We start from the raw sequence: 16,447 nt of genomic DNA on the forward strand, positions 1-16,447 counted from the left end.
ATTCGGGACGCTATATGCCGTACAAAATGGGGCGCCTTTGGGCCGTAGTGATGCTTCGCGGAATAACGTACACTGAGGCATACCTCGGAGACATATGTGAGAGAAAAACAATTGAATGCGACGCAGACTTGGAATGCGGAGACATATGTGAGAGAAAAACATTTGATTGCGACGCAGACTTTGAATGCGGAGACATATGTGAGAGAAAAACATTTGATTGCGACGCAGACTTTGAATGCGGAGACATATGTGAGAGAAAAACATTTGATTGCGACGCAGACTTTGAATGCGGAGACATAAGCTTATGTGAGAGAAAAACATTTGATTGCGACGCAGACTTTGAATGCGGAGACATATGTGAGAGAAAAACAATTGAATGCGACGCAGACTTTGAATGCGGAGACATATGTGAGAGAAAAACATTTGATTGCGACGCAGACTTTGAATGCGGAGACATATGTGAGAGAAAAACATTTGATTGCGACGCAGACTTTGAATGCGGAGACATAAGCTTATGTGAGAGAAAAACATTTGATTGCGACGCAGACTTTGAATGCGGAGACATATGTGAGAGAAAAACAATTGAATGCGACGCAGACTTTGAATGCGGAGACATATGTGAGAGAAAAACAATTGAATGCGACGCAGACTTTGAATGCGGAGAACAGGTAGTTTTGGGCCACCGTATTTTTCCTTAGGATGGCATAAATGTGTATCTTTATGCATCTCTAATACCCTGCATACAAGTGATTAAATTTAATGTGCCATTAAACACTTTTATAAACTATAATAAAGGTCCATAAAGTTCTAGCTCTATACTGCATAAAGGTGATTAAAGATCATCTTTATGCAACTTTATGTCACTAGTGCATAAATCTAGAGTTTCATCTTGTGATATACTGACAAAGAATTCCACAGAAATCTCCATTACCTCCTCATGCAGGCCGATCTTCCAGAAGGAGCAAATATATCTTTGAAATTTGATAAAAATTGGTAATTTTAATTGGATAGGGTAAATTTTGATGTATCATCGTATTCCATGATGTCATTTGTTGGGTTTTTTGTTGCATTACACTAAAGTTTAATGCCCGGCACGAAAGCACCATGTGTCCCCGATGTTGGACTCGTCTCATTTGCATGCAAATCAAATATTGCGACAGTGCAGGAAGGGTGAATATAATGTTGATATTGCTCAGGTACGGTGCAATATATAATTGTGGAATATCGACTATAGCTACACACGATACAATATTTAAAACAGACAGATGCTATGGTACAGAGAATAAGACACACAGTGTAAATGAGGTTACCCACAATGCTGCTTGATTTGTGCACTCGGGAATTATTTGCTAAAGGCTAATTCAAAAGTATTCATTTCTTAGAATTTTAAACTATAAATTTAAAAATTATTTGTCAAAAGTATGCTTAAAAATTATCGTTATCTTTCAGATTCAAGAGTACGTGGATTAAAATTTGCATTCAGTTTGCAAAACCATTTGTCTGTTGTGAGTAAGAGATTTCAGTTTCTGAATGACTCCATTTTTAAACAGCTAAAGGTGCTTTTGATTACATAATGAAAACTAGGAGTGTAAAGGGAATTGGTATTGGGAAGAAACAGACCAAAGTGTTGAGTGTAACTGTTGAGAATGAATTTGTGGAGCCAGAAATTAATCGGTGATTACACGCCACAGAGTGATGGACGCATAAGTCGTCCTTGTTGGCATATGTTTTGCTTTGAGAAGGGGGAGGGGGAACAAGAACACAGAAATTAACGCCCTGGCCAAATTTGTGACACATATTGCTTGCATCCAGGAAAATGCAGGGTAAAGTTACTGGCGTGTTCGAAAATACACCCTGCAAGGAGAGATGTATCGTGCGTATGTATGATACATACTTGTATTATACAGTGTGTGTGTGTGGCTTCCTTAGTGCAACTATGAATATGTATTTATTATATATCAAGCCAATAATAATCGATGCTATGTGTCTTTTACCCCTTGTGCATTTTTAGTTAAGTGTGAACGTGTAGATAGTGTACCACACAAACACCACTGCAGCAAATCGCTTATTTGCCGATGATGTAAACGAGCAACTAATTGCTGAAAAAACAGGACATCGAAGTTCTGTTTTCAGAAAATACAAGATGTACTTTTAGAATTAATTCGTACAGACTTTTTTATTTGACAGGTCCGTCAATTATATCTCCTAATCAAGGTACATCATGAGGTCATTTACTCAATTTTACCACCATACAAAATATAACATTACATTAACATTGCAACGCCGATAGTGCTATGGAATGAATGGTTTGGGTCAGTAATAACGCTTGAATTTGCAACTACAGTGTCTAAACCTTGCAGTTGCCATGCAGGTTTCATTTTATAATCTCATGAAAAAAGACTCGTTTTTAATTTTTCACGAAATGCATGACACTACACGATTGGTACGTGTGCCAGTCATGGGTAAATAATCAAATATCTATGCTAAAATACTCATCCAGTTGCAGAAGCGTTCTATATTATTGTCACAGAAAACAAGTATCAAGCAGCCGTTTGAAGCAGCTGATTTGGTAAGGAAGGTCATCAAAAGAATCGAAAATGTCCGGTTTGTCGGTCCGGAAGCTTGAAACCGCAGGATTAGAGATTCGACTATAAGTCCCGGTGCAAAGTATGTCAGCAGACAGCATAACTGTTTGGTGCACAGGGGTGATGACCTTGATCCGTTTACAACAATAGTTGCTACACGTCTGTGGCATTTTGGACATCAAAATGATTAAAATGAATAAGTCAATAACAACCTTGCCTTACCGGTGCACCTCTTTGGAGCAACATTTCTGTCAGACCACGTCCGATTCCACGAGCAGCACCAGTAATCAAGGATATACTCTGTTGCACGACTGCCATCTTTTTAGCGAAGCGTTAGACACTTTGACATCAATAAAACACACACTGTAAGTGAGCTTACCCACAATGCTGCTTGATTTGCGCACTCGGGTATTATTTGCTAGAGCCTAATTCAACTGTATTCATATCTTACAATTTCAAACTTGAAATTATAAATCATTTTTCAAAAGTATGCTCCAAAATTATCAATTATGTTTCAGAATCGAGTTTATATTGAATAAGAAGCAGATATTTGTAGGTGGTACAAATTTCACACTTTTCAAGGTAAAGATATCAGCATCTGAAGAAGTCATGTTATACCACCTGTTAGACATGAAAATTTTCTTTGTCATAAACCTTAAAAATATCAATGCCCTTTCTTTTGCTGACAAACATGCAACTTATTTCGTTATTTTTATGGAAAGCTATAACTGACTTGAGTAAACTAACATCATGTTATCTTGAATATTATCATTTTGTCTTGTGCATTCAGCATATTGTATTGGGCGCTTAACTTATATTTCAGAATTCAGTCCGAGGCATTGTAGTCCGTGGGCTAGAGGGGGTCTACGTGCACCCCCCCCCCACAGGATAACAAACCTGTATTTTTCAGAACCCTTGGGATCCCTAGAATACGAAATGGAATTTTAACAGAAAAAATATAGGGACGCAATAGCTGTTATGGTCATGTTTTGAAGGGTACCGCAAAATCACGATTTTCCAAGCCAAATGCATTTTCGTCAAATTTGTCTTCTTGTAAGTCATGTGCTGAGCTCATTTTTTAACATAACCTCACTTGTTTGGTATCATTAGAAAGAGAATTTATTCCTCTTTAAGATGACATATTGCACTATGCAATATCTTCTATAGTTTTTGTCAAATATAACCAAACTTACCCTGACCCCAAAATTTAACATTACAAATTACAGAAAATCTCAAATTCTACCAATTTTTTAGCTAGGCATAATAAAAAATGCAATGCTTTGTCTGAAATCTATTTTATTTGATACAGGGACATGTCAGAAATATGAAATAGACTTTTAACAGAAAAAATATTGGGAATCTACAGCTGTAACAGTCATATTTTGAAGGGTACCGCAAAATCATAGTGTTGCAGATTTGCATGCATTTTTGTTAAATCTGTCTTCCTATAAGTTATCTGCTGAGCTTGTTTTTGAATATAACCTGGCTTGTTAGGTATCATTAGAAAGATTGTTTACTAATCTTTAGAATGACATATTGTAACATGCAATATCTTCTATAGTTTTCATGATATATAACCAAAACTTACCCCATACCCCAAAGTTTACATTGAAAATTTCAGTCATAGCTAAAACCAAATTCTACCATTTTTTTAGCTTGATACAAAAAATCTGGCCTTTTTTGCTATTTAATCTATTTTATTTGTTACAGGGACATGTCAGTATTATGAAATAGACTTTTAACAGAAAAAATATTGAGAATCTACATCTGTAACAGTCATATTTTGAAGGGTATCGCAAAATCATAGTGTAGCAGATTTGCATGCATTTTTGTTAAAACTGTCTTCTTATAAGTTATCTGCTGAGCTTGTTTTTGAATATAACCTGGCTTGTTAGGTATCATTAGAAAGATTGTTTACTAATCTTTAGAATGACATATTGTAACATGCAATATCTTCTATAGTTTTCATGATATATAACCGAAACTTACCCCATACCCCAAAGTTTACATTGAAAATTTCAGTCATAGCTAAAACCAAATTCTACCATTTTTTAGCTTGATACAAAAATCTGGCCTTTTTGCTATTTAATCTATTTTATTTGTTACAGGGACATGTCAGTATTATGAAATAGACTTTTAACAGAAAAAATATTGAGAATCTACATCTGTAACAGTCATATTTTGAAGGGTATCGCAAAATCATAGTGTAGCAGATTTGCATGCATTTTTGTTAAAACTGTCTTCTTATAAGTTATCTGCTGAGCTTGTTTTTGAATATAACCTGGCTTGTTAGGTATCATTAGAAAGATTGTTTACTAATCTTTAGAATGACATATTGTAACATGCAATATCTTCTATAGTTTTCATGATATATAACCAAAACTTACCCCATACCCCAAAGTTTACATTGAAAATTGCAGTCATAGCTAAAATCAAATTCTACCATTTTCTTTACCTAGACATATAAATTCCGGCATTTATTTGTATGAAATCTATTTTATTCGGTAATAGGTCATGTCAAAAATATAAAATAGACTTTTAACAGAAAAAAGATTGGAATTCTGTAGTTGTAACAGTTAAATTTTGAAGGGTACCGCAAAATCTCAGTATTCCTGACTTGCGTGCATTTTTGTTGAATCTATCGTCTTTTAAGTCAACTGCTGAGCTTGTTTTTGAATATAACCTGGCTTGTTAGGTATCATTAGAAAGATAATTTAATAATCTTTAGAATGACATATTGTAACATGCAATATTTTGTACAGATTTTTATGAAATATGACCAAAACTTACCCCATACCCCAAAATTTACATCGAAAACTACTGTCATAGCTAATGTCAAATTCAAGCAATTTTTTTACGCAGACATAAAAAAATAGGCAATTTTTTGTATGAAATCTGTTTTATTTTGTACTTGGCCATATCAGAAATATGAAATGAACTTTTAACAGAAAAAATATTGGGATTCTATAGCTGTAACAGCTGTATTTTGAAGGGTACAGCAAAATCTCTGTATTCCTGATGCGCATGCGTTTTTGTTAAATCTGTCATCTTATAAGTCGTCTAATGAGCTTGTTATTGATTATAACCGGGTTTGTTTAGTATCATTGAATAGGTAATTAAATAGTCTTTATAATGACATATTGTAACAGGCAATATCTTGTATATTTTTCATGGAATATGACCAAAACGTACCCCATACCCCAAGGTTTATATTGAAAGTATTGTCATAGATAACGTGATCAAATTCCGTGAATTTTTAGCTAGACATGATAAAAATAGCTCTGTTTCGGTATTAAATCTGTAGTATATGGTACTGGGTCATGTCAGAAATATGAAATAGACTTTTAACAGAAAAAATATTTGGACTGTATACTTGTAACAGCCATATTTTGAAGGGAAATGCAAAATCGCAGTACCGCAAACTGGCACCTTTTTTGTTAAATTCTTCTTGTAAGTCATCTGCTGAACTTATTTTGTGACACAACCTGGCTTGTGAGGTATCATTAGTAGGGAAATTTATTCTTCTTTAAGATGACATATTGTAATATACAATGTCATTCATAGTTTTCCTGGAATATGGTCAAACTTTACCCCATACCCAAAAAGTTCAAATCGCAAATTACAGCTTATCTTAAATTCTACCATTTTTTGCTGCACATAATACAAAAGGCAGTTCTTGTTTAAAATCTGATTTATTTGTTACAAAAGTATGTCACAAGTATCAAATTAACTTTTAACGGGAAGATGATACAATTTAGTAGCCATTTGGATCATTTTTGGAGGGGGAACCCATATATTGCAAATGTATGTGTTTCGGCAAATTTGCCCTGATACCTGGGTACCCTTCCAAATATGATCCAAAAGGCTACAAAATCATATTATGTTCCTGTTAAAAGTTAATTTCATATTTTTAACATACTTTATTGACAAAAACACATATTTCATACATTGCATACAAGCATTGCCTTTGGTATATAAAGTTAATAAATTGTAAAAAATGGTAGAGTTTCAGATTTGCAGTAATTTGCTGTGTAAACCTTGGGGTATGGGGTAAGCTTTGGTTCTATTTCATGAAATTTAAACAAGACATTGCATATTACAATATGTCATTTTAAAAACTAGTAAATTACCTTTCTATTGATACCTAACAAGCCAGGTTATGTCAACAATCAAGCTCAGCAGATGACTTTTAAGAAGACAGATTTAACAAAAAAGCAAGCGAGTTGGCAATACTGTGATTTTGCGAGACCCTTCAAAATATGACTGTTAAAGTTGTAGAGTCCCAATATATTTTCTGCTAAAAGTCTATTTCATATTTCTGACATTCCCCCATACCAAATAAAAAGATTTCATATAAAGCATTGCCTTATTTGTTATGTCTAGCTAGAAAATTGGTAGAATTTGACGATAGCTACGAAAGTAATTTTCGATATAAACTTTGTGGTATGGGGTAAGTTTTCGTCATATGCCATGAAAACTATATAAGATATGGCATATAACAATATTTCATTTTAAAACGTAGTAAATCAGCTTTTTAAATGGTACCAAATAAACATGGCTATGTGATAAAATAAGCGCAGCAGATGACCTACAATGTGACAAAGTTAACAAAACACATATGAGTCTGCACTGCAGTGATTTTGCAGTACTCCCCAGAATATGACTGTTACAGCCATAGAATCCCAATATTATTTCTGTTTAAAGTCTATTTCATTCATTTCTTACATGTTCCTGTACCAAATAAAATAGATTTAATAGCAAAAACGGCCAGATTTTATATGTCTAGGTAAAAAACTGGTAGAATTTGGTTTTAGCTATGACTGAAATTTTCAATGTAAACTTTGGGGTATGGGGTAAGTTTTGGTTATATATCATGAAAACTATAGAAGATATTGCATGTTACAATATGTCATTCTAAAGATTAGTAAACAATCTTTCTAATGATACCTAACAAGCCAGGTTATATTCAAAAACAAGCTCAGCAGATAACTTATAGGAAGACAGATTTAACAAAAATGCATGCAAATCTGCAACACTATGATTTTGCGGTACCCTTCAAAATATGACTGTTACAGCTGTAGATTCCCAATATTTTTTCTGTTAAAAGTCTATTTCATATTTCTGACATGTCCCTGTATCAAATAAAATAGATTTCAGACAAAGCATTGCATTTTTTATTATGCCTAGCTAAAAAATTGGTAGAATTTGAGATTTTCTGTAATTTGTAATGTTAAATTTTGGGGTAAGGGGTAAGTTTTGGTTATATTTGACAAAAACTATAGAAGATATTGCATAGTGCAATATGTCATCTTAAAGAAGAATAAATTCTCTTTCTAATGATACCAAACAAGTGAGGTTATGTTAAAAAATGAGCTCAGCACATGACTTACAAGAAGACAAATTTGACGAAAATGCATTTGGCTTGGAAAATCGTGATTTTGCGGTACCCTTCAAAACATGACCATAACAGCTATTGCGTCCCTATATTTTTTCTGTTAAAATTCCATTTCGTATTCTAGGGATCCCAAGGGTTCTGAAAAATACAGGTTTGTTATCCTGTGGGGGGGGGTGCACGTAGACCCCCTCTAGCCCACGGACTATTGACAATGTTGTTCTAGGCATTTGTATGGCTATCAAAAATATCTGTTGGCAAAATTACAAGTTTACCTTCTAATCCGTGAAAAAGGGATCGATCTAAGTATTATCAGAAAGACATAATCATCAAAGAAATGTCAGAATTTTGGAATGTGGACCAAGCTGTTCTGTACACAGAAATCCACTACAATTAAAAAGCTGATAATCAGTAACGTAAATCTTTAATTTTTGAGCCGACCCCATCTCCTTAATCACATACCGAAATTGGTTTTAGGAGAACTACATGTAAGCTCTGTTTACTAGGTCTGGAGTATACCAACTTGTCTTCACTAGGCCTATAAGTCGTGCAACATTCTCACATAAATATAGATAAAAAAAACCTTACATTGACACATATACAACTTCAAAATAGTCGATATTCTTTTGTCAGAATTCAAATTGTTTTCGTTTTTAAGGTGTTGTATTTTCTGTCCCGTTTTGCTCGACGTACGTAGAGAAAGTACCGCATCGGAGCCGTATGTTCACTTTTAGTTGAGTCCACACTTTTTAAACCACACATCAAGATTACCAACTTTCTCGGCGTAACATTAAAGCTATAAAACGTTTCTTAAGCCGAACAAACAAAAATAGTGCTGTTCCGATAACCCGACCTACCCTATTTTTACCTGTCGATCCTAAACTTTTAAGAGCTACGTAAACAAGAAAGTAAAAAAGAAAGACAAAATCCATAAAATTTGGCATTTGATTGGCATTTAATTTTTGCTAGAACGAGGATGTCTTTTATGTTTTTTTCCTTTTTATATGTTTGATTACGGCGCGCCAAATGTTTCAAAAATATTTATCGTCATAGAGTAAAAATAAACTGTCAAATTTTCTTTCTAAATAAAGTCTTAAACGTGTATGAATAATAAAGAAAAAATTTCTTTCGTCCATATCATTGTATTTTATTAATGTACTTTTTCACAAAAATAACATTCATTTGAAAATATGTCATTAAATATTCGAATGTGTCTGTACAGATAAAGATGACGTGCAACCGTCGTTCTCGATTGAAATAAAAATTCGATGGAATTACGGAAGAAAATAAACGAGAAAAGTATTATTGCAAAAAAAGGGAGAATGTTATGTAATACTTAATTGTAAAATACCCTTTAAACCGTAATAAGAAGATAAACTGTTTGCAAAAATTTGAAAATACCACAATCCCATACTTATTGACGTACATACACGTGTATTTGATATAAAGGTGCAATGAATGCTGATTATAAGGGAAAAAATCAAAAAAAAATCAAGCACACACAAAAAAAATATTGAAATGCTTAAAAACAAAACCAAAAATAGTACTTTCACTACTACAAAAAACAAAGCGAACCACCATCAGGTCTGACTAAAAAAAGAAAGAAAATCACAACTGAAAAGTCGACCGAGATCGCGCTGGCGTTGAGGCTGAAAAGAAACCAAAACGAGGTCAGCTTGGAAAAAAAACGAAAACGAGGTTACAAAAAAAAACGAAAACGAGGTTACAAAAAAAAAAAAAAACCAGTACAAAAAAAAAGAGGCCCGTTCGAGAAAAGAAAACAGAGTGGGACACCCAGCAGAAAAAGCCCAACATGTAAATTAAATAATTCTCAATCTGATTGTTAGAGTTTAGTGCCAGAGGGTGTTGGATCATCACACTCGGATGTTGGACAAGATATTTTGGGTATTTCAGCGATAACTCTCAGCTTCTAGTGTTCAATATCGTCTCACGGACGTCCAAGTTACCGACACGTCCCATTCTATATTAAACAGTTACAAGTGGACAAAACATTTGTGGTGGTTCGTCGGCTGCCAGCGGTCCCCTCGCTCATGGCGTGCCTCAATGTACCCTCCTTGAGGTGGTAAGCCAGCGGCCGGCGGTCCTGTCGCTAGTACAGTACACGCCGCGCCGGCGACCAGCGATCCCCTCGCTGTACAGTGTAGGGCCGCCTCTCCTAAACCATAGACAGTCTGTGCCAAAACCATGGAGTCCTACCCCAACAAAACGATGGCTAGCCGCTAGCCCACGGTTACGTGTGTGACTCGATACATAGCGGCCGCCTTGTGGGTATGCATAGTAAAATTGCATACCACGCGGCGGCCGCTATGTATCGAACCACACGTAACAGTGGGTTTAGCCTCTAAACGGAGTGTGGCAAAGGAAAAAATACTCAGGCTAAAACACTCCGTTTAGATTCGAGGCAACGTTTTCAGTAGTACATGTAGAACAAGCAGTCGCTATTTCTCTATATACTGATTAATGTAGCTGTGGGTCCATAGCTGTGGTGTTTTCGGACGGGATTCCTGCCTTTTACGGGCTGGTTTTGACTTTTTACGATTTTAACCCCGCCACCACAGCTATGGGAAAATGCGTAGAAAAGCGTCCATGTTACGCCCGACAGCACCCTTGTCGCAACTTTGTTCGGCGATATTTCGAAAATTTTCCATCCAAATTACAAATTGCTAACACTCATCGACAACTTGGTTATTAGGGACTCACCACGACCAGAAATCCGCTTAAAATTCACTGAAATATCGCCGTTTTTCTAGCTACAACCGACATGACTACCCCGAGACCGCCATTTTGCTGGCGTAAAACTGTTGTTCGAGGCTCTCTGCAGAACGTCACTATAGTGACGTAGCGGTGACCTCTCAACTTATAAAAACAAACTGAGAGATTACAGCTGGCATCCGCGCCGCATAAACAATCACAGATCCCTGGACTGAACTATTTTTTCCCCAAGTTAAAGTTTGATTTCAGTTATGTGAGACTGGCAATGTCCATAGGACAAACGATGGTCATCGATATCACACGATGAAATACTCAGTTTGTTTTCTATAAGTTGAGAGGTCACCGCTACGTCACTGTAGTGACGTTCTGCAGAGAGCCTCGAACAACAGTTTTACGCCAGCAAAATGGCGGTCTCGGGGTAGTCATGTCGGTTGAAGCTAGAAAAACGGCGATATTTCAGTGAATTTTAAGCAGATTTCTGGTCGTGGTGAGTCCCTAATAGCCAAGTTGTCAATGAGTGTTAGCAATTTGTAATTTGGATGGAAACTTTTCGAAATATCGCCGAACAAAGTTGCGACAAGGGTGCAGTCGGGCGTAACATGGACGCTTTTCTACGCATTTTCCCATAGCTGTGGTGGCGGGGTTAAAATCGTAAAAAGTCAAAACCAGCCCGTAAAAGGCAGGAATCCCGTCCGAAAACACCACAGCTATGGACCCACAGCTATGATTAATGTAGCTCTGGGTGGCAGGGCTGTGAGTTACCGGCGTTACACGGCCAGACCGTATAACGCCGGTAACTCACCGCCCTGGCACCCAGAGCTATGAATAGGCTACTGCACAAATATCGTAGCTCCATATAATGGACTGTGTGGAAATAAAGCTTTCTGCAATGGGGATCGACATGTCGTGTATGTGCCGGTCTAGCCCTGCGAGTATAATGAGAGTGTCTGGCGTTTCGAAGGCCGGACACTCTCGCCATACTCGTTAGGCTTGTGCCGGTCCTGAGGGATCGCGGTTGCATCATAGTGCGTGTTTATAGTTGCGTCGCTCGTCTTGTCGAACACGGTAAACGATGGACGTTCTCTCAACACGCGGCAGATTTCTTCAAAACTATTCATTTTTAATGATTTGGGTGATCTTTGAGGATAGACGAGTAATTACCAAACAACGAGGTGGTTTATTATCATGGTATTTGAATTCATTCCATCGTAGAAATCCACGGTTACATGTGGTTAGATACATAGCGGCCGCCGCGTGGTATGCATACCACGCGGTGGCCGCCGGCTGCTATATATCGAACCACACTGCACACGTAACCGTATAGAAATCATATAACGGCGATGACAGAGCGGCTCGGTGCAAGGCCTGCATGTGAGCCCCCTGCCGTACCGCACCTAAGGCATCCATATGTTCGCAGTGTTGCTATGAAGGGACGTGGGTTGTACGTCTCGCTCGTGATCTGAACTGTGGACTGTCTCAAATTGGCTCAGTTAACTTGACTCTCTGGAACTATTCACTGTTAACCTAGACGTTCTTTAGGTGATATTGCACTTCACTTCATCAAGTACGGTTTCAAGTAGCTCTGCTTGGCTGGGCCCAGCCAAACAGAGCTAGGATTCAAGATGTCAAAGTTATCACTGAAATGCTCAATTAATATTTCGTCAACATTTGAGTATGTGGTGATCGGATTCCCGGCTGTTGGGGATTCATCGGTCGAAGGAAACGTGAACCATGAGTTTTTTGAATAAATTAATTGTAATTTCGCGCGTTTGGGTTTTTTTTGGTTGGCGAGTGCTCGGGGTTTTTTTCGTTTTTTTTTCTTTTTTTTTCGTCTTTTCTTTCTTTTTTTTTTTTTTTTGCTGTGGCGTGTGCTCATTTGGTTTTTTTCTTTCCACAGCCCACGCGTTTTTTTGTATTTGCTGTGCCCATGGCATTTTTTTTTAATTTTTATTGTATTTTATTTTTTTATTTTTTTTAGTAGATGATGTCCACTTTTGTCTAGAGCCATCACTGCCGAATTTTTTCTGTGATTTTCTCTCTTTACTGTTAAAGCGGCTGGTGGTTCATATTATATTTTTGATTATCTACAATACGTTTTTTTATGAGACGTACTGCTTTTTAATTTTCTTAAGTACATAAATAATTTTATGTATGCATGGCTTTTTTGTCTGATTCTTTTATAATGATTTTCTGTATGTGGTTCACATTTTAATTTTTTGTAATATTTTTCCGAGTGGTAGTAGTGGTTTTTTAGTGATTTTCCTGTGATTTTTGTGTACGTACCACTGTAAACACCTTATACTTTTTTTGTAAAATCAGCACTAATTGCACCTTTTACGCTAACTATTATACGTGTATGTATGTCGATAGGTATGGATGTATGACTTTTTCAAATCGTTGAAAATTGTTCATTTCCTAATTACGCTTTAAAGAATATTCTCAAGTTAAAATGAAGTATTAAATGACATTTCTGTCTTTTGGTTTTTAATTATACTTTTCTTACTTATTTCCTTCCGTAATGACACCTAATTTTTATTTCAATCGAGATAGACAGTTTATTTTTGCACTGAATCGATAAATATTTTTGAAACATTTGGCGCGCCGTAGTATGATACATTGTCTGGAAATGTTGTGGCCAGTTTTTGACCTCCCCTGAACCCCTGAAAAATGTATATTTAAAATTTTTTTTTTTTTTTGGAAAAAATCCTTTGCCGACCTACCTACCCTACATTTGGAAACCATGTTATCGGAACAGCACAATTTTTTTTGGCTCAGTTGAAATTTACAGATTTACATGTTGGCAATTGTGAGCCACTTTTTATTGAGTGTACTTTTGCCATGAAAAACAGGGCATGGTAAGTACTTTGGTTATCTATATTCCCCAGAGTAAGTACTACCTGAGAATGAGCTTTCTGACATGCACCAACTCTTGTTGAACTTGATATTAACATGTGAAAGACACGCGATAAAAACCGTCTTACACTCCTTCGGATGTGTAAAATAAGGTGAGGAGTTATCGTCAGAAAAAGTGTCCCTCTAAAAGAAGCAGAAGCAAGTACTCGAACGTGTGAGTGAGCGTTTGGGCACCCAACAAAATCCATCCACCGGAGCGGACAAAAAGTCAAAATTGCCGAATTTTTCCGGTTTTTTTTGGTTCCGAAATTCAAATAATAAACTTGTTTCTGCGGATTTAGTTGATATATAAGCATATAATTGACCATTTTTCACCTCAGACATTGTAATACTGTGATGCAGTTTATAAGATAATTAGGAAAGTGGAACATACATAAATATTGGGGAACTGGAACAAACAGACCAATTGGAATTTTACTCAAAAAGAATTTACCATACATTACAGTATAGAAAAGATAAAGCATACTGGTCCTGATGTCATGGAAATTTACAAAAGAATTCACAGCCTTTTCTAAATTCTCTCTATAGCTTTCGGCTGTATTACTTCGATTCGTTAATGTAACTCTGTGATTAGTTGATTTTATAATAAAAAGAGAAAAGACACCTCTAATTTGAGATAAACTTGTCAAAGATAGTGATAAGCACGTTTTTTTACCTCAGATGTGTAAAGTGTGGCGAGGAGTCAGCGCCAGACAATTTCGTCTCTCTTAAGGAAGCAGAGGGTGTACTCGACCGTGTGAACGCGTGTTGGGGCACCCAAAGAAAACAAAGGTCCGCCGGAGCGCACAAAAAGTTGCCAAAATGGCCGAATTTTCCCGTTTTTTCTCTCCAAATTCAAATAAATAAACATGATTTGTAGATTTTGCTTACATTTAAGAATATAATTGACTTTTTCGACATTCTGTCCTCTAGCCGGTCATTTTTTGGATAAAAAGCCTCCATAGGTAGGTAAGCTTTAAAGAAATAAAACAACTAAATATGTTACATTAGCTTTCTATCTCCCCCAAATCACTCGGGTTCAAAAACAGCAAAGCTTTACATGCCTAAATCTCGTAACCCAGTGTGTACTTAAAGATCAATGACCCTGAGTGACCCCATTTTGTACTTAAAGATCAATGACCCTGAGTGACCCCATTTCAATCCAAAGTACAAAAAATTGTTTGTGTTGTTGCTCTGTTTTTTTATGCGATGTCTGAACTTTTCCCAACAACAGTGAATCCTTTGTGATGAGACAGTTCACTACCATGCAGACTGCTCTTGTTACCCACGAATTAGTCCACGAAGAAAGTAGGACCTGAATTTGAGTTTCTAACCAGAGCAAGTTTTGCCTAACTCGAGCTTCAGATTTAACAGTTTTGTGAAGAATCAGTAACAGCTCCCAATATGTTATCCAATGTCAGTGGAAACTTTGTGGATATTAGTTAGTTCATTGTTATGCCAGGTACTTTGGTCATCCGTAGTGCGCAAGGGAAGTATTACCTGACGTTAAGCTTTAAGGCATGCAGAAACTATTGTTTGACTTGAGATTTACGAGTGAATGACACGTGTTAAAAACCGTTTTATACTCCTATAGATGTGTAAAGTGAGGTTTGGAGTTAGCGTCAGAAAAAGCAGAGGCGAGTACTCGACTGTGTGAGGGCGCTTTGGAGCATCCCACAAAAAAAGGTCCGCCGGAACAGACAAAAAGTTTGACAAATGGTCGGATTTTCCCTATTTTCTTTCGAAATTCAAATAAACTTTCTTTGCAGATTTATTTTATATCCAAGTTTATAATCGACCTTTTTTGACGTACATCCACTTACTATCATGTCAATTTTTCGATGAAAAGCCTCCACACGTAGGTAAGCTTTAATCCTTTAAAAACTGAGAACGTTAATTACGAAACAATCGGACATCTCCAAATTAATTGGGACCAAAAAACAGCAAAGCCTTGCATGCCTAGAATTCTTTTAATCCAGTGTGCTTTAAGGTCAATGACCCTAAGTGACCGATGTCAATCAAAAGTGCAATAGATTGGTTGTTTTGATGCTTTGTTTTCGTGCAGTGTCTGAACTTTTCTCAATACCGACGGATCCTTTGTCGAGAAGAGACAGTTCACTGCCATGAGCAGTGCTCTGTTTACTCACGAATATAGTCCGTTAAGAAAGAAGTATCTGAGTTTGAGTTTCGAACCTGAGCAATGCTTGCCAACCAGAGCAATGCTTGCCAACCAGAGCAATGCTTGACTAACTCGAGCTTCAGATGTAAAAGCTTCGTGAGATCAGGGTTAGCTGAAAATATGTTATCCAAAGTCAGTGGAAACATTGTAGAGATTTGTCAGTTCCCTATCATGGGAGGTATTTTGGTTATTCATAGTCGGCAGGTTAAGTTGTACTGAGTTTGAGTTTTCTGACATGCAGAAACCCTACTTTGAGAAAACATGTGAATGTTACCTGATAAAAACAATTTTCGTTACTCCTACAGAAGTGTAAAGTGAGGTGATGAGTTAGCATCAGAAACTGATGTCCTTCTCAAAGAGGAAGTGGTGAGTACTTGTCCGTATGAGGGCGTTATTTGGCACCTAAACAAAAAAGTCCATCGAAGTGGAGAAATGTTGACAAAAGTAGCAGAATTTTCCCGTTTTCTCTCTCGAAATTCAAAGAAATAAACCTCCTTTACAGATCAATACAAAAACATTTAAGCATCACTTGTTCTGGAAATTTATGATCAATGGTTCTACCCTACGAATTTTACACTGAGGCGTTGTTTTATGCGTTTGACCGGTTACGAGTCCTGTAGGCTATACAAGTGCAGCGAGGCCGGGCCGAGATTGTCGTGAGGGCCT

At 36.7% G+C, this 16,447-nt stretch overlaps 1 protein-coding gene across 1 annotated transcript in view; it reads right to left on the bottom strand.

The window, feature by feature from the left end:
• The window catches only part of LOC139122564 (15-hydroxyprostaglandin dehydrogenase [NAD(+)]-like), a 46,134-nt gene extending 43,178 nt beyond the window's left edge, over positions 1-2,956 (bottom strand). The window contains exon 1 of the mRNA XM_070688109.1: positions 2,808-2,956. Within this exon, the coding sequence (XP_070544210.1) occupies positions 2,808-2,903 (96 nt within the window). The 5' untranslated portion in view covers positions 2,904-2,956. The remainder of the gene's footprint in view (positions 1-2,807) is intronic.
• Positions 2,957-16,447: the final 13,491 nt, after the last annotated feature.

The sequence above is a fragment of the Ptychodera flava genome, chromosome 2, assembly GCF_041260155.1.
Source record: "Ptychodera flava strain L36383 chromosome 2, AS_Pfla_20210202, whole genome shotgun sequence".
Taxonomy (NCBI): Eukaryota; Metazoa; Hemichordata; class Enteropneusta; family Ptychoderidae; genus Ptychodera; species Ptychodera flava.